This window comes from Prunus mume, mitochondrion, assembly GCF_029339155.1.
Source record: "Prunus mume mitochondrion, complete genome".
Classification (NCBI taxonomy): domain Eukaryota; kingdom Viridiplantae; phylum Streptophyta; class Magnoliopsida; order Rosales; family Rosaceae; genus Prunus; species Prunus mume.
In genome coordinates, this window is record NC_065232.1 from 42,243 (window position 1) to 60,000 (window position 17,758).

Sequence of the window (17,758 nt, forward strand, 5' to 3'; positions counted from 1 at the left end):
GGAAGGGCCTCTCTGTCATAGGCGGCCGGAGGTGTCGCCTGGGATGAAGCGCTACTTCACTTCACTTATGTTATTTGTTGAGGGACAACGGAAATGAAAAAGCGAGATAGGGGGTCTGGGGGAGGCCCCCATAATATGAGTACTCTTTCAGTCAAGTAATAGGCCTTAGAACCTTTAGGAATCCATGCCTTAAAAGGGCTCTTGCAGGCCTCTCTGTAGGCATTAAAAGAAGAGAAGGCCAGTCCTTGAGCCAGAGGTCATAGTGATCCTGTCCTTTCAATAGTTAAAGGCACACAAGAGAATCGCTTGGGAAAGAAGGGCTAAATAGCGCCAGAGGGAGCTGCTAGAGAATCAGCCCCCACTCTCTTTCATTTCCTCCTTTTCTAGTTAGCGCGTAGTGGGAATAGCCCTTCATCGACACGGGAAGAGAGCTTCAAGCAACCGGATTACCTTTCCTTAATGAAGGCAGTGAGCTCAGTTCAGGAACTTTTCTTCGACGCTGGGTAAGGCAAGGAACTTCTTGATCGGAGGGTATGCTATATTACGGGCCGATGGGACTTGCTGTCTTTCCTGCTTGACTTTGTCTAGTTGTTGACCATGTCGACGCCTTCTAGGTCAGATGTGGCATTTGATAACAGACGATTTGTTCACAGCAAGATGGCAAAGATAGGATTTTCTTATATCTTATATAGTAGAACAGCCGCTTTTTTAGACAGAGTGCTAGCATTCCATTCTCAGAGCAAGAGAACACTTTTCTCCAGCAAGGAACGGAACTGACATAGTTGATGCATCAAATGCCCTGTTAGTAGTAATCCTTTACCTTGACAAGGCAGGCTAAGCTAAGGATTCGGCAGGCGAGACAGATATTAAATTAGTAGAAAGAGCATTTATCTCATCCCAGTTAATCCAAGAGAGGGACAAAGAATGACCTCTTAGAAAGTGAATCCGAAGGGCCGGGCTTCTTTTCGACGTGAATCAGATATGGGATCCTAGGAAAGAAGACAAACAATTGACATACTTAAGATAGAAATCGGATTCATGGGTAGAAGGGAGCTGTTAGAGAATACAAGGAATCGAATGCGCGGTTACTGTTGGAGGAAATGGGCTTAGCCCGATTTAAGCCGACAAGTACATAACATAGGAGCAAGTTGGGCTGCGGGATAAACCCTGTTTGGAAGAATGCCCTCTGCAGATGAGGAATTGGACAAAAGTGTTAAACCACTCCGTTCGTGCCCTACGGTCTAATAGATGTCTAAAAAAGTGGGCTAAAAGAGCGGATCTTCCCCTAAGAGCGGAAATCCCGCATCCAAAAGACTAGCAGCGTATTCGTCGCAAACAGTATTTATTTGTCCAATTCTTCCATCAATCCCATTCCCCTAACAGCTCCTTCGATCAAAGAGCCAAACAGGGCATTCGATGCAGCGGATTTGATAGCACATTGTGCAATTCCTCCTTCAACCCTTCCACCAGGAGCGGATTAGGATGCAACTTCTCTTTTATATTCTTTGGCAGATTACTAGCTCCAGGAATGCTTGCTGTCAGCAGTTAAGGGACAAAGAAAGGGAAGGTGAGGAAGGTAATGCAGTCAAGCCGTCAAGCTGGCAATGAGAGGGTTCCAGATGAGAGATTCGCTTCATCGCAGCTTCTTCTATAAGAAGGCGTTCTTGCGGTTATACAGTACAGAAGGCATATTAAACGAAAGGTCTTGCAGAGTCTTGTCCTAAAGTCCCACACATGCCTGCTCTTCGTAGATAGAGAGAGGATTCTCGGCATCCTGCCTTTAAAGAGGCGATTCGATAGACGATCAGTTATCAGTCTAGTTCGACACCTTGTTCTCAACTGAACTAGTATACAGACGCTTCTGGGCATTTGTCAAAAGAGTTAGATCCGCCTAAGAAGGAATTCTTCCTGGTGTGTGGCAAGTCGCCTGATTCCGCTACTTCTTTCCGCTACGCCCCTTTCGAAGCAAAGGCCCCCGAAATCGCCCTGTGTGAACAAACAGGTGGCGGAGCTTCCGCATCCTCAATGCCACTTCAGCGACTGTGATGCCATATTTCACATATATCACATGCCACTATAGATTCCGGGTAGCCCCATAGAACACTAGTATACAAGTAGGCCACATCACTGTAAGCAGCAGCCCCAGGCAATCTTTCGGTAGGAAACCATTTCAGGTTCCGCCTCATCAACCTGAACACCATTCCCAAGCTCCTTGATTGAGTATTCTAAAACACTAGTTAATGGGTTCACACCACGACGGACAATGTAACCTCCAACAATTACGTTGTTCATTGATTTCATAATCCAGCAAACACGTATCGCCAATGTGCAGGCGAGCTGCATCTCTAGCTTCCTGCCTAGTCATCCCACTGTGGCTAAACTTTTTTGTTTCTTTTTTTTTCTTTCAATACATTAAAATTTACATTTTCTGCATATTCCAGTCTTATCACAGCCCATCGGCTATCAAAATTTACGGCTACAGTAGCAAATGTTTTGAAAGCAAGATGCGAATCACATGTTTATCAAAAAATGGAATCATTAGCCTATATAGAAATAGAAGATCGATTGAAGAGGCCTGATTCCAATAGAGAGGCAATTAACCGATACTGATTCCAGGCCTATCAGAGCTCCTTTTTAACTGGCCTGAAGCTTAAATGAAAGAAAAATATGACCATAGAGAGCGATGAACTCATCTGACAGCTGTCAGCTAGCCTTGCACTTCCTTATTCACTCTTGAACTACAGGAATGCTAGACTGAAGACCGTCATGCTTTGCTTGATCTACTGCGCCTACCAGGACGGATTTTATTTACACATACCGGATTACCCGGTACCGGAAACTGAAGCACCTATGCTTGCTGCCTTAACTCCACCTTCGGAAAGATCCTATTACACAAGTCTAGTGTTAAAGGAAAAGGTAATATAACTTTTTTCTGTCTATGATAGGTATGAATTAGCTACTCAATAAAGGAAAGTACATCATAAGTCCAATACGACAGGTTATTCCGTGATTAGACTAGCTTTTGAAGGGGGAAAGCCTTAAGGAAAAGAAAAGTATAGGGGCTTCATTTGTTCTCCCCCCTCAGCCCCTAAAGCGCTGGCTTCACTCCACTTGAAGAGAGTCTCTTAGTCACAGTGTATTAAAGTTAAGAGAGGGGGCGGGCATATCTTTCTAAATGCCGGGGATTCGTGTACTGATTTCTTGCCTTAGCTGCCTTTTAATGCTCGAACTACACTACACTATTCTAGCTTCTTGCTTCCTAGCATCAGGCCTATGGTCCATCCAAACAAAGGCAGGAGTTCCCAGAAGGAACCTTACTCACCTGTATAATAATAATAGTATTATATATAAAAGGCATATCTTGAAGACAGAAGTCGCTTAACTGCTTGCCTGATTGCGCCTATTACCTCTTTGCTTTCTTGCATCTCAAAACTTATTCCAGGTATACTATCCCCTATTATCTTATATGAATGAGATAGCGGGCTTCTTGCTAAAGAAAAATGAACATAGAGAGCGACTAGAGTTCACGTCAGGAATAGAGGTTTTTGATGTAGTTGCTTGTACTTCTCTTTTTTCATACTTTAATCCCACTAGCTCAAGTCCCACTGCTCTTATTTTATTCCGCTAATGCCCTAGGATTGGATTCAATAGTAGCTGAATCAATAGCTGGGGATTCCTTCTCCCTCTAAGCCTATTCTGATTTACTTTTGTCCTCGGGATTGCGAAAGCCCTGTCTCCCATTGGGCGATCTGGAGAAGCCGAAATCAGAATTCTAATTTTTGACCATGCCTCAAACCGGAATACAGAACATAGTCATTTACTGCATGAGCACCTTGTTGGAGAAGATGCAAATCCTGAGCTACTAAGCTCAACGGATCCTTCCCACACATTGTCAACATCAACCTAGGTTTGCTTGAACTTCGGGGCAGAGAAAACTTGCCCGCCCCATAAGATAAGAGAAGAAAGGTGCAGCGGGCGATCATTTGTATTGGTGACTCTTAGCTTCTTCCTCTTACAGATTGAAAAAACCCTTGCCTTGAAAAGCTGGGAATCCCAGGTTGATTTAGTGTGACCACTTTGTCATGAGGAGTGAGGCCTTTGGTTCTTTTTTTCCAATTTGAGTCGAGCCTGGGCTAAACTAAATAAATTAGTATGAATTAAAGACGGGCTTAATGAATAATTAGTAATCAAATGGAGTGGTTCCACTGGTCAAGTAGTCCCGCGAGCCGGAATAAAAAAAAAGACTTGGCGTAGTGCTTTCATTCACAAGTAGGGGGTAGGGCCAGGACAGTAAAGTAGGCAGAAAATGGTCCAGGGATAAGTCTGTCAATATATCATCCCTCTTACTGATTCGGGTCAACTCCTTTAGAGGAATTGGAAGTATGATACTAGACTCACTCTCCACAATTGGATGAATCAAAAACAGGCTAAACTTAGATCTATTTTTCCAAAAGAAACCTATTACCAGTCTTCTTTCTCCATTAGGTGCAACAAAGGAAGATCTAGGTGAGGTTGAGTGCTCGCTTTCTTCCATCGATCGGAGTTCTTTGGATTGATCACTTGTCAAGGACAGCCCGGAATTCCCGCTGACTGTCCAGCAACGGAGCCATAACATAAACAGTAAGTCATATTATCATCGGGCAACTCCATCCACGACAAGGTCTTGGTCGGGGGATTCGACCCATAGAGAACAAGGTGGCTCTCAAACTTAAACACATGTGGATTGGTCTCTCTTTGTGAGCATACCAACCCGAGTTGGATCAATGAGGATGGTGTGATCTGACCTCTCAATCGCGGGTTTCCCCATCCGAGGACTCCCTCGCCTTTGTCTTTCCTTTCGGCAGAGAAGAAGACGGAAAAACAGAAGGAAGAATTATCACCCATGCTACGAGTCGGCGGTCAAGCGCAATTTGAGATCCCTCTTCGATAGACATGAACCAGGCGAGTCCGAATCCCTTTCTCTTTTGTCAGCGGATCCTACGAGCTTTCATAGAAAGCCTATATCTTATATTATAGCGCGTACAAGAACTAGTGGTGGGCAATCTTCTCTGCGCTCTTTGATCTACCATAGATCCTTAGTGGTGGACCGATCTCAAGCCCTATCGTAAAAGACAGACTCGTTTGGTGTAATGAGAGAGGTACTTTCAAAAAAAGTCAGTGGTAGGTTGTTCTCGTCAAGCAGTAAGGCGACAATCCGGAAAAAAAGAAGGGTAGAATCGCCGAGTCGTCTAGCACCGTCCCCTGCCTCAATTCCACAATACAATCACAATCATTTGTAAAAAAAGGTGGTTTGCTGCTGATCCTTTACCCGGCATTGGAAAGACCTGACAAACAATCCTTAGATTGGATTGGTAAATGTGCTATATGGAGATTTTTCTGATTGTTGACGTACTGACTCATGATCCACTTATTGAGATCTATGATCCTTCCGTGGGGTAGGCGACTCCTCTTCCCCAGTTGTGAAGATCACAATTTTTCTTTCTCTCTCTTATACATATATATTCAAGTGAAAAGTCTCGAATGCGTTTCGTGACATGACATGAGGAGGAAGTCCCAAACTGGGATCAGAGCATTTTTCGTCAAACAATCATGATTGGTAAGCCCCGAAGAGTCAAGGTCTCGAGTTAGGGGAGGTCAAAGAAAAGAGTAAGAAATCGAACCGTTCTATCTCTTATTGAACTTTTTGAATGGGAGAATGAAACAAAGCTGAAAGAAAGAAAGAATGGGCTCGCTTGAAAGAAACCCTAGTTAGGACAGAGAAATAGCTGTGAGGCTACTGATTTAGACTGTTTAGCGGTTAGCTGCGGGTAAGGGAAAAATAGACCGAGGACCGGTAAGCGGATTCAAAGTTCACTAATGAAAGCAGCAGTTAGGGCAGCGGGGGTAGCAGTTTCAGACTAGTAACAAAATCGTAGTTTAATTCAAATTACCTTCCCCCCCCCTTAACTCATAACTCAACTTCCTGTCCAGCAGGTCATGGAAAGCCTGACCCACGGCCAAAGTAGGCCCGGGTCAAAATGCCAGAGCCGCATTGACTATGCAAATAGAAGCATGGAGAGAGTATGGTGACCTAGCCCCTACTCTCTAAAGCTTGCCACCCCTATCTATTAGTAAAGCTCGAAAGGGGCCTTAACCCCTTAAAGAAAAACTAAAGACTTGTGTACAACCTCTCTCTTTTGTACAAAGGCACTAGCACTTCGCTTTCTTTAATGTATCACCACTGACTTTAATACTGCTGGTATTTCTAAATCCGCTGGGTACTATGCTTTCTTTCTTGTCCACTTTGAATGGATAGATAGAGAATAAGATCCCAGGTAGGATTTGAACCTACGACGAATCAGTGGTGAATAGCTGACCGCTCTACTACTGAGCTACTGGGATAAGGCTTAAGGCATTGGCTTGCTAAATCAACATACGTATCATGGGTTGAATCATCCCATAGGAGCTACATAACCATGGAGGTTATGGAACCAAAAAGACTTTCTCGAATCCTACAACAGAAAGCGGAAGAAACTTAGAATACGACCCTTATTTCACTTAACGCACTAAAGATAGATGCCTAACCTTTCCCGTGTTCAGGCGATAGGGACTTATTCTATTTTATGAATTCATGATTTGATACTCGACTACACTACAATTCCCTTTAGGAGATGAAGGCTGCTCTGTTATTTAGCAAGACAACCAAGAGAAGACTTCCAAAAATAAAGGCATAATATCTAAGATGAAGTGAGTGAATCCTCTCTTCATTCGTCGATCTTTCTTGAAGATGAGGCTCACTATGATGAGAAGGAAGACCTCTTTCCGTTAAGTCATAGGAAATATCTTCGCCTAACGCCGTCCTTAAGTGAGTCATCAGACTGTGGAAATCGGGGAGGTTTTCAAGATTGGGTTAGTGCTCAGTCTATCATTGGCTAAACCATTCTTTTGTCTTTTTTTTCCGATCGAAGAAAGATTTTTGTTATAAATTTATGAATTATGTAACGGGGTTGGAGCTTACTTGTACTTTTTCAGTAGTCAGTGATCAGCTACATTACATCCCCGGAGGCATTCTCTTCATTTCGAAAGGAAGGCTTCATGTTCACAAGTAAGTAGAACCGCCAGCGGCTAATAAACGAAACTTTCCTACGTTTTCTATTCTGCTTCTACTCACCGGAACGAGTCCGAGGGATCTAAACTAACAAAGAAGAGAAGTCAAACAGTCTTTTAGCGGAATTCAGTTCCATATTTAGTTCAGTACAATAATCCTATTAACCGTCTTTTCCGTTAGATAGTCAATATAAAACGAATCAAAGAGTCTTTTTAGTACAGAAAGCGAGTCTTCTTATTTTTTTTAAGAGAATTCCTGCTAATGAGAGCGGATTCTATTGCATCCACCCTTCCGAATTTTGTCATTCTTTCCTCCTAAGTAAGCTAAGCTATATGTCTCCTTGCCGAAGTCCTTGATATCACATCTCTCTCCATTGCCCTATCCCGCAGTCTGTCTTATATAAAATGGAAATGTGGGGTAGGTTCTCATTCCACCTCACGAGGTCTCAGCCTGTAGTACAATCTGTTCTTTTTAGAGTCCTAGTTCCGCTCTATCGAGAAAGAAGTCTAAACTGAGACTATATGCTTAACACATGCGGATCAGGGGGCTTGTTACAAAACTTCAGCTTGCCCGGAACGCAAGGATTGAGACCACATTCTTAGGATTGACAGGCTCCCTTTTATCCTCTTTCTGCTTTAGTTAGACTTTGATTCACCTTTATGATCGAAGAATACGAACTTTAGGAATGGGGCCAGTGCAAAGCGGAAGATGAATTCATTGATGGAATGCCAAGGTAAAATCGTGAAAGCAAAGTGGGTCTGAAGTCTACGCAACTTGTGTTGACCCATAGGAGCTCCACCATTTCATGCACACTTCTCTTCGGCTAACCAAGGCGCGGAAGGAAGTACTCTAGACCACGACCTAAGCACACTACTCTACTAATCCTTCCGTAAACAAAGAGAAAAAGACGCGGATTCTCCTTTCGCCTTCGGCACCTTTATTACTTTTTGACTTGAAAGACGACTTCCTTTCCGGAGGTTGTAAATCACTAAGCCCTCCTTTGTTTAGTTAGTAAGAATATGCCGGTTCTCTCATAGGTAAAGTAAACTGAAAAAATGTACAAGAGATCCGGTAAGGCTCGCATAGGCTATGGCTCTGAGCTCGTCTGGATCTGATAACGTAACGCCAATCCACTTACTCCGGCTTTACTGGTGTAATTAGGAAGATCTCTCTTACCTGGTCAGCAATACCTCATTCATTCCTCTAATCTAATATATCCTATGTCTGGAAGCGAAGCGGCAAGAAAAGGAAGACTATAGAGGCGCCTATTCTTTTTTTTATTCCCTGCTTGTAGATTCACTCTCTCCTGCTCTAGGACAGTTAGGGGAAGTAGCGAGATTCCGATTCCTTCGTGGGCGAAGGCAGCCGCTCCAGCAGCTTTAGTACTTACCAGCCCTTATCCCCGTTCTTCTCCGGCTCCACCAGCAGCCTTTATCAGCTGCTATGGTTCCCTTCCCGAATGCGAATCTCTATCTCTTTTATAGCCTATTCTAATAGGACCCATATTCAATTCAATCTCTTAAGTGACTTCTGAACACTAGCTAGCTCTGGACCTACCTATATTAGCCATGAGCGATCACCGAGCGGAGTTGAAAGAAAAGAGACTTGACATGCCAAAACTTCGCTCGCGAGTTCGGAACGAACGGAGCGGAAGGGATCAACAGTTCCAGGGAGAAGTTAAAAAGACGAGCACTTGGGACCACGGAGCCACCGTTTAAGACAAGGCTAAACGAGGCCATACGTGTAGTAAACTCCTCTCGTTGTGAAGAGAGTGAGTCTATAGAGCCAACGAGCCGAATCTATTTTGTCTCTTAATAGCCGAGTAGTTCCTTTAGTTCCGTAGACTATTGTACTAGTAGGGCTCGCCTATTTTCCTCCAACAGTCAACTTCACTTTCCTCCACTCGCCTGAATTACGAGGAGTTATTATACCGAATCCCAGATCCCTCTATACTATAGGCCCCTTAACCCATCGCGAACTTCGTTCACTGCGGGATAGGAATAGAAAGTATAGTACACGGGAACGGAACGAGCCGGAGCGAAGTAGGGATTGTACCACAGCTTGCTTCGAGACTGAAAGGCAATATGTAATATTCCTCACTGCTCAGCTGTCTTGGTATCCGTGTTAGGAAGTAAAAAAAAACTCCTTGCCGCTGCCAAACATGTATGTTGAAGTCTCGGAAACATGTTTAAGTCATTGACATTTATCGGAGAATCGACAGTTCGTCTCGTCTCGGGGAATTCTAGATCAATCATAGATCTGGGCAGAAGCGCCCTTCCCTAAGCCATAACTTCTCCTAATCATCGGCGTGACACCTATTATTTATTTTTCTCGAAAGATGCAGCTACGGCCTTTTCGGTTTCGAATGGCATTGTTGAAATTACACAGCGAACTCGACCAACAAAGGATGGCAGTACTTGAACCTCACATTCGCGAAAAACCTGGTAACATCACCCCCTAGCAAAAGGGAGAACCCAATCGGTCTGCACCTGCATTTAGCATTGCCTTCACCTTTCAATGGATTGGCTGCAGTAGCGGTTCCCTCTTAAGAAGTTCGATCCATAGTCTTATGCCTCGTATCCTTCAAGTGTTTTCCGGCAGAAAAGGAAAAGGCTTCATCTACACCTTTCAAGGGCCTGATTTGACATCTTTTGTCTTGCGTGTGCCGTCTTGTTAATAGCGAATGAAGTAGAACCAGAATGAAGGGGCGATGATCCGCCCACACACATTGGTAGTAGGAGAGGCAGCCACTTGGGGCCTATCCATTCCATACCCAAACGCAACTCAGAATGCCTATGATTAGTATAGTTAACCGCCGGTGCTACTTCCTTAGTGAAGTATCCCATTCCGACTTCTGTAGGGTTTGTTTACCGATCACAGTTTCAGCATTGCACCTCACTAGGACGGCTTTCTTTCTTCCCTTAGAGTCCTTCTAGCGGGTCTTAGTGCCTTCCTCTCTTTCACAAGAGGGAAGATCTTACCCAAATACATACTTTTCTTTAAGAATTGGATATAACAAACTACTTAATTAGCATAGAATTATCTGCAGCCCCTTCTCTTCTGGGCTAGGAGTGGAAATCGATCAAAAACCCTTTCACAGAGAATCGTTGGATCTGGTAATAAGCATTTAGTAGGAGACTTCACTGTGGCTTGCCTTTTGAGGCGTAATATTCCTCCTCATCGTCAGGTGTTGATAGATGCTCGACCAAGGAAGTAATAGAAGGTGATGGCAAAAGAATCTGAATTGCGATCAGATCTATTTGTCGGAGAAACTAACTGCGAGAGGGAGTGAAACTTGCTCGACCATAGGTAGGGACTCACTCGACCATAGGAGAGGGAGAGGGAGAGGGGGATTAAACTGGGTAGGCTTACTTAAATAAGAATAGTCAGTGGCTAGGGGCAGCAACCGCGATTACCAACCAGAGCGTAAAGGCCAAAAGCACCACCCTGACTACACGGAACTGGAATCAAGCTTTACGAGCTAGGGATGAGATCCAGATCCAAGTAAAGGGCGGACCTGACCTACTACCGACAAGACAAGCCCCATCATCAAACAGCCACCAAAGAACCATAAAACATCCATCTATCTAGCTTCGCATCCACTATAGTATACTATAGTATATGAGACTGCCCTTTAAGTTAAGAAAGTAGGACTGTACTTGATGTAGCTTCCAGTGCTCGAACTGGAGTGGTTCATGAAATGCATATTCTACTTTGAGAGTGCCAACATAAAAAAACTTGATATCCCCTGCTATTTGCTTCCCCGCAACATTTGACACTAAGCTGCTGCTTTCTTACAGAGCTTTCCAGGAGCGTGGGCAACCGGGGACCGGCCTTTGTAAAGGTACCTCAGGTTGTTCTGTCCAATTCGTTCCACTCTACCGAATAGCTGCATGAGACGGCGGATCTTATATCAAACAGCGGATGTTGTAACATCGGTTGTTAGAAGAAGTAAGCTAGGAACTCCTGGACCAATGCTTATCGATCAAAGCGATTCAACCAATTGACCAGACAGAAGGGCTAAGAGTACTTCCACTCCCGTGGCAGAAGTTACCACGTCTGTCTCCAAACCGGACTGGCAGCTGCAGCTGGTTTTGACGATGAGATGCATCATGTTTTTACCTCGATTTGACAGAAGGAATGCCGGGGCAGGTCACTCACCGCTTTAACAACAATAGTCATTTTGAAGCAAACGGAGGATTCGCGCCCTATCTCTGACTACTAAACACTAGCAAAGAGCTTCAGTCATATCGCTTCAACAATGCCTATTGAAGTTCAAAAGCCATCGCTACGGTACGGACTGAGCAAACAACAGAGGAAGCCTTGCCTTGGCTTACTACACTACAGGAAAGTCCTGGCCAACCCACCCATAAAGTACGGGGTGTCACACTTCAAACCAACCCAATCTAGATTCTAAAATCAAACTAAAATCTTAGAGGAAGATTAAACTAGCTCGACCAAAGGGAGAGGAGAAAAAGCATATTTAGAACAAGAAAGAAAGCGGAACCCCCATTGATTGACCCAGCAAACAACCTCTCTTTCTACACCCCTTTATGCTAGGGCGGTGTCGCATACAATACAGCCTTATTTTAGTATCCGCTTCCCGAAGATTGGGTCAACCCCTGAATCCACATGAAGAGATGCCATTGGTCTAAGTCCAATTGGCCTGGCCTCTCAACCCCGAGTCTTCTGCCGCTGTTGCTGTAGTTTAGTCCGGGAAGAGGAAATTCATTAAGTGTCACAGCTTGATAGTGAGAAACTATCTAATTCATCTATATCTTACAATCGATGGACACTGCTCTATCCCTACCTGAGCTAGCTGCAAGACAAGCGAACTGCCCTTCCACTTCAAGAGACAGCCTGCCTCCATTTCACTTAAATAGTAATTAATCAGCAAACGGGGCTTAGTCAAGAGAAAGGCTGCGCAAACGTGGGCCCCCCGGCGTTCTTCTTTTCCGCCTCATCTGCTATTACTCAACTCAACCCCTTCCGAGAGGTCGTGAACCGCGTGAACAAAAGCCACGGTCGAATAAGGGAATTAAATCCTTCCTCTTACTGACATTAGAGGTTTGAAGTGCAGGTTGCTCGGATGAGAGCCGAATTAAATCAGATCTGGAGCGAGCAAAAAAAGGGGTTCCGCCTGACGCTTCTAGCGATCCCGTATTGTAGCAGCTAGCCATGCCAGTGGTGCCTGGTTCTGTGAGCGAAAGTGACGAAGGAGGTTGGTCATGACAAGGGAAAGAGCTTTTCGACCATTGAAAACCCATCGTGGCAAGTTTCAGCCAGAAATATCTGTTGAAACAGAGAGATCGAAGACGACGAGAAGGTGACGGAAAGTACATGGCAAATCGAAATCCCCCGTTTAACACTAAACAAGGGCGGCGCCAGAATGTAGACGCAAGAATCTGGGCTTAGATCTGCCTTGGGATTCGTGAATCTACCTCAATGATGATATCAATAAGAAGATAATCAAACAACCACGAAAGCACTAAAAGAGAAAGAGAAAAATAGAGAAAGAGAGTCTTGCCCCCCTTATTACTCCATAGGGCAGCGAGGAGCACGCTGTGGAACCAACCACTAGAGATTGGACATATATATAATCTTTCTTATAAAAAAATAATAAAAAATTTCTTTTTTAAATAGCTGCAAGACGGGTGCAAAAAACCGAAAGCTCTTCTTTTTAGTTCCTCCCAGATACATGGCTTACATACCCGGCTCAGCATTCTTGGAAAACAATCGAAGCGAGGGTCCGGAGGAGAATTGGCCATTCAATCTTGTAAACTAATCGAGACCGAAATTGGAAAAAGAGATACGAACGGAGAGGAATAACCAATCGATGAAGGAACATGAAACCATTCTGTTTCAATAGAGGTACGAGAAACGGTTGGGGGCAATGAAGTAGGTAAAGTGGTTGGATTTTGCGAGCTGTTCCAACCACTGCTGGATGTGATTCCAAGAGCCGAACGAGAATGAATACCACACAGAAGAGTCAAGACCGGGCTCCCTAATAGAATGTTTAACCGATCCATTCCGGATCGACTGAATTGGTACGGAAGTTGTAACATGGGAAAACCACAGAAAACACAACTTATTTGAATAACCCGGTGACCTACCAATTGTAGAAGTAGGATCTTTGGCAAGCAATAAGCACTTAAATAATACAATTCGAGTGTACCATCTTCTTTCTCATTTCGAGAAAAAGGTGCGGGAGGAAAAGGAAACAACGGAGGGATCCGAATCGGACCTAAATGGGAATGACATGAAAAGTCTTTTTCAAAACCTAGCATTAAGGGCGTTACGACGATATACGAGAGGAATGGAGAAAAACTCGTGATTGGTGTGGAGGGGAAGATCTGTTTATGATATAGTTCAAGAAAGAGTCGTCTCATTTCCTTACTTCTTCGTTCTTTCTAATTCATTCACTTCAAGGCTGGTTCTGAACGCCGCGTAACATCATCTTCAACCAACCTCCACCGTACGTAACTTTCGGTGCGGCCACTAAAGAATTGCTTATACACTAAACAGCTGTTTATATACGCTTACTAAAAGACTGACTTTCATTCATTAGGCCAGCGTGAAACTAAGAAAGAGAGATGTGCCTAAAGCGGCATGCAAGCAAACTGTGCACGCGGAGAGATGTTCGCAATTACTACCACAGGAAAGCCGCTCCCCTATCTCTAAAGGGGCCCGTAACTTTTCTTGGCTTAGGCTTCCAACTGAACTTACTTTATGGCCTTGCCGCCCGCCCGAAGCTAAGCGCTTGAAAAGCGCGCTAAGAAACGTTGCTTCTGTCGGCCTTTCTGTGCAACAGTCCACCAGTAGCGGAAGAGAGGGTTACCGTACATACAAGAGTCTTCCGTTTTTACGTAAGCTTTTTATTACCAGTAAAGTAGTACAACAACTGTATCTTATAGCCCGGCGCGGCCGGTCGCCTTTTGAATTCAGTAGATAGAAGAAACTATTAGATAGATAAGGAGTAGGCGGGTGAGTGAGTGAGTCCTCACTGACCTGAGCGATTTCGATCACCTAGCAGGCCTTTTTTTGGTAGGTAACATCGCCGAAGCGTATCATCTGATTTTACTACGAAGGAAGGAACTCGAAGTGAGACGGCACTGTCTTGTCCAACGCAACGATATGGCCCTCTATCATCTTCTATCCGGTAGACTTGGTAAAAGGGCCCCGACTTTTTTCCAGAATTAGAGTTCGACCGCGGCTGCCCCCTTTTTTTGGGGGTTGGTCAGAAGTCAGTCTTGTTTGGTAAGACGGAATTGGACAAAGAAAAGAGAGTGCTCGACCGCGGCCAACAAAGACCGTAATTACATAGATAACCGCTCCTCCCCTTCTCCGTCTTTAAGGCTTTAAGGCGAACTGTATGGCGGCTGGAAAGAAAGACGACCTCACCTTCTCGTAGATGGTGTTAGTGAGAGCAACTTTAGTATCCCCCGTTGACCTTCTTTTGCAGATAGAATCTTCAATGAGTGGAAACAAGCAACCTTACTAATAAAGGTGCTTGTTGAGTAAGGCCGGCGCCCAAGCCCCTTGTATAGGTTGGGTGCTTGAGCGCATGTTTCTCATATCGATCAAGGCTTTCCTTGAGTTTTCAATAAGGGGCGCGTTAGCACTCCTGCAAGAAAACGGCCTAGCTAACGCGCGCCCTTACGTTTTCTTCGCTTGCTCTGCCTGCAGTACGAGCCTCATACAGAGCCGCGCCCCTTTAATATGATGAGAATAAGAGGGACCGCCCTCTTTTTTTTCCGCACCAATCCTTATTTACTACTATATCTTTTTTGGGTGTATAGCTCAGTTGGTAGAGCATTGGGCTTTTAACCTAATGGTCGCAGGTTCAAGTCCTGCTATACCCAAACCTACCTTACACTATACTATTAGTAAGGATGCGTAGTAGCGTTCAAAGATCACTCTTTGGCCTTTAGACTCGCTTCAGCGACTTCGCCCTTTAAGTGACAAGGGGGGGGGTGAGGTAAGGAGTAGTATAAGAGTGGCTCGGTCATCAATAGGCCTCTCCTTATTCAGGGCGGGGCCGCGGACCTCAGCAAAAGGGCTAAAAAGCTCCTTTATCAAACCTTCCCCTTTTCATAATAATAAGGTAAGCTTGGGTTCCAAACTATATGCGGTCTCGCTATTCTTTGTTTGCATTCAAAGGTCTTGTGCCTGCGCTATCGAGTCACGTGCCTAACTTCCAAAGAATGAATCATATGGTAGAGGAGCGAAAGTGGCCGGGGCGGCGGTGTAGAGCTATAAGGAGCGAAGCTCACACACAACGGCTGATGGAGGGCGGGGTCACATTCACTTGCTTGCGGCCCGGCTCCATAATAGTGGAAAGTGGGCGCGCCCCCGGGAGGGTAACGAGATTCAACTGGATGGTCACGCTTTTCGAGAACGGTTTTTCCCTCAGAAAGCTGGTTCCGTGAGTCAAAAGACCCGGCAAGCCGAAAATCTTTTTTTCCTCTTCCTCACATCGATGTTCTGGTGGACAACACCGCTGGACATGGGATGCTGTCCTTTATGGATGCTTTCTCTTGATATAACCAGATCAAGATGGCCGAGGAAGACAGAGCGTTTATCACAATATCGGATAGGAGGGCACGTTCTGTTACAAGGTGATGCCGTTTGGTCTAAAGAATACCGGGGCGACGTACCAGCGAGCCATGACTGCGCTGTTTCATGATATGATTCACAAGGAAATGGAGGTCTATGTCGATGACATGATCGCCAAGTCTTGGGCTTAAGAAGACGGTGAATTTGAAGAAAGTGTTTGACAGATTTCGGAAATACAGTCTTCGTCTTCATCCGAAAAAGAAAGCCGGGAGGGGGTTTGGTGCTTTGTCAGGTAAGCTACTCGGGTTCATTGTCAGCAGAAGAGAAATCGAAGTCGACCTGCAAAAGGCAAAGCAATTATCGACATGCCGGTACCAAAGACAGAGAAAGAAATCAGGGCTTTTTGGGGCAGGCTACAATACATCAGCAGGTTCATTGCCCAGCTCACACCCATCTGTGAGCCGATCTTTAAACTGCTCAGAAAGAATACCCCGCCTTTCAGAAAAGATAGACACAAGGAACGAGGATTGCCAAAAGGCGTTTGACAAAGTTAAGAAATATCTACTCAATCCTCCCATCCAGGCACCGCCAACGCCTGTCGACCTCTCCTGATGTATCTGTCAGTAATGGAAGCATCCATGAGTTGTGTCCTTGGTCAGCACGAGGGTAGGAAGGAAAGAGCCGTATACTATCTCAGCAAGAAGTTCACTGATTATGAGACAAGGTATACGGTTCTAGAAAAGACCTGTTGTGCTCTTACACGGGCCTCGCAACGCCTACGCCACTACATGTTGAACTATACGACCATGCTGATTGCAAGGGTGGACCCGCTGAAGTATCTCTTTGAAAAGCCAGCCCTCACGGGCCGTACAGCAAGGTGGCAGATGTTACTCTCAGAGTTCTATATTGTGTACGTCACCCGGAAGCCCTAAATGAGAAAGGCAAGAGGCAGGCAATAGCAGACCACCTGCGGATCATCCCATCCCGTGCCTGACTATAAGCTTGATTTTTTTAGTAAGGGGACTAATTTCCCGGGCGAGGCTATTCTATTTGCGGTAGGCGAAGAAGAAGACGAAACTCCTCATGATTGGCAAATGTTCTTTGACGGTGCAGTAAATCAGAACGGAAATGGAGTTGGAAGCAGCCCCTTTCTACATGCTTGCTATCTTAAAGCTCGCCAAAAGGAGCCCAGCCCATATTCCCATAGCTGTCAAGTTGAGATTCTTTTGCACAAACAAACAATATCGCAGAATATTCTGCGTGTATCACAGGCGCTTCGCGCCCTCGAGTTGAGAATCAAGGAGATTGATGTATATGGAGATTCGTCACTTATCATCTTTCAGACAACTGGTGATTGGAAAACCAAAGATCAGAAGCTCATTCCCTACCATCAGTATCTGGAAGATATCAGCCTAAAGTTCAGACGGATTACCTTCAATTATATGTCGAGGACGAAGAATAAGTTTGCTGACGCATTGGCCACACTAGCTTCCATGATCAGTAGACGGTATTGATATCCGGCCAATAGAATAGAGTCGACGAATCGGATTGAAATCAGTGTGAAGAAGAGTCATGCGAGGACTAATCAAGCACAGCTAAATAGTAGTCATATCCACAAAGAAAGGAAAAAAGATCGTCAACGCTTCTAACGTCCGTAGGAACTAAGTAGGAGGGCCGGAACTAGAGGACTCTGTGAGACCCCATTTCCTGTCTACCTCTCTGAATCCTGAGTTTTCGGAGCAGTAGAGACTCGCGCTTTAGCCGCTTCATCTGAAGTGAAGGAGGGCTTACAGAAGTCACAGCACCAGAAAGTGACAATAGGCAAATCAACATAAATGCAAGAAAAAGAGGAAACTGTACATCAAGCCCTGTATAGCGAGACAGAGAAAAGAAATGGTACCCCTCCGCCCCTTGCTATTAAGAAAATGACCAGACGTACCTGGTTGCGATCAGATGTAGGAGAGAAGTGCGTTTAGGAGCCACCGCATACGTTTACTCTTGAATTAATTCGTGAGATTTGCGATCCCCTCGCAGGTCCTCCAAACCCCCTTGAGTATTCAAAGAAAAATTGTTTGATCATTCAATGGATCAAGCAAGGTGTTGATTTCTCTTTTC

General features: G+C 44.8%; 1 protein-coding gene and 3 non-coding genes across 4 annotated transcripts; 2 read left to right on the forward strand and 2 right to left on the reverse strand.

Moving 5' to 3' along the window:
- Positions 1 to 6,306: 6,306 nt before the first annotated feature.
- On the reverse strand, positions 6,307 to 6,381 carry trnN-AUU. The gene has a single exon. It is a non-coding gene; the product is annotated as a tRNA-Asn (tRNA).
- On the forward strand, positions 6,370 to 6,448 carry trnS-GCU. Its single transcript has one exon. It is a non-coding gene; the product is annotated as a tRNA-Ser (tRNA).
- A 6,407-nt stretch (positions 6,449 to 12,855) lies between these two features.
- Positions 12,856 to 13,476, reverse strand: ccmB. The gene has a single exon. It carries the CDS (start codon positions 13,474 to 13,476, stop codon positions 12,856 to 12,858), a length of 621 nt encoding a protein of 206 aa, YP_010438339.1.
- A 1,400-nt stretch (positions 13,477 to 14,876) lies between these two features.
- trnK-UUU lies at positions 14,877 to 14,949 on the forward strand. Its single transcript has one exon. It is a non-coding gene; the product is annotated as a tRNA-Lys (tRNA).
- Positions 14,950 to 17,758: the final 2,809 nt, after the last annotated feature.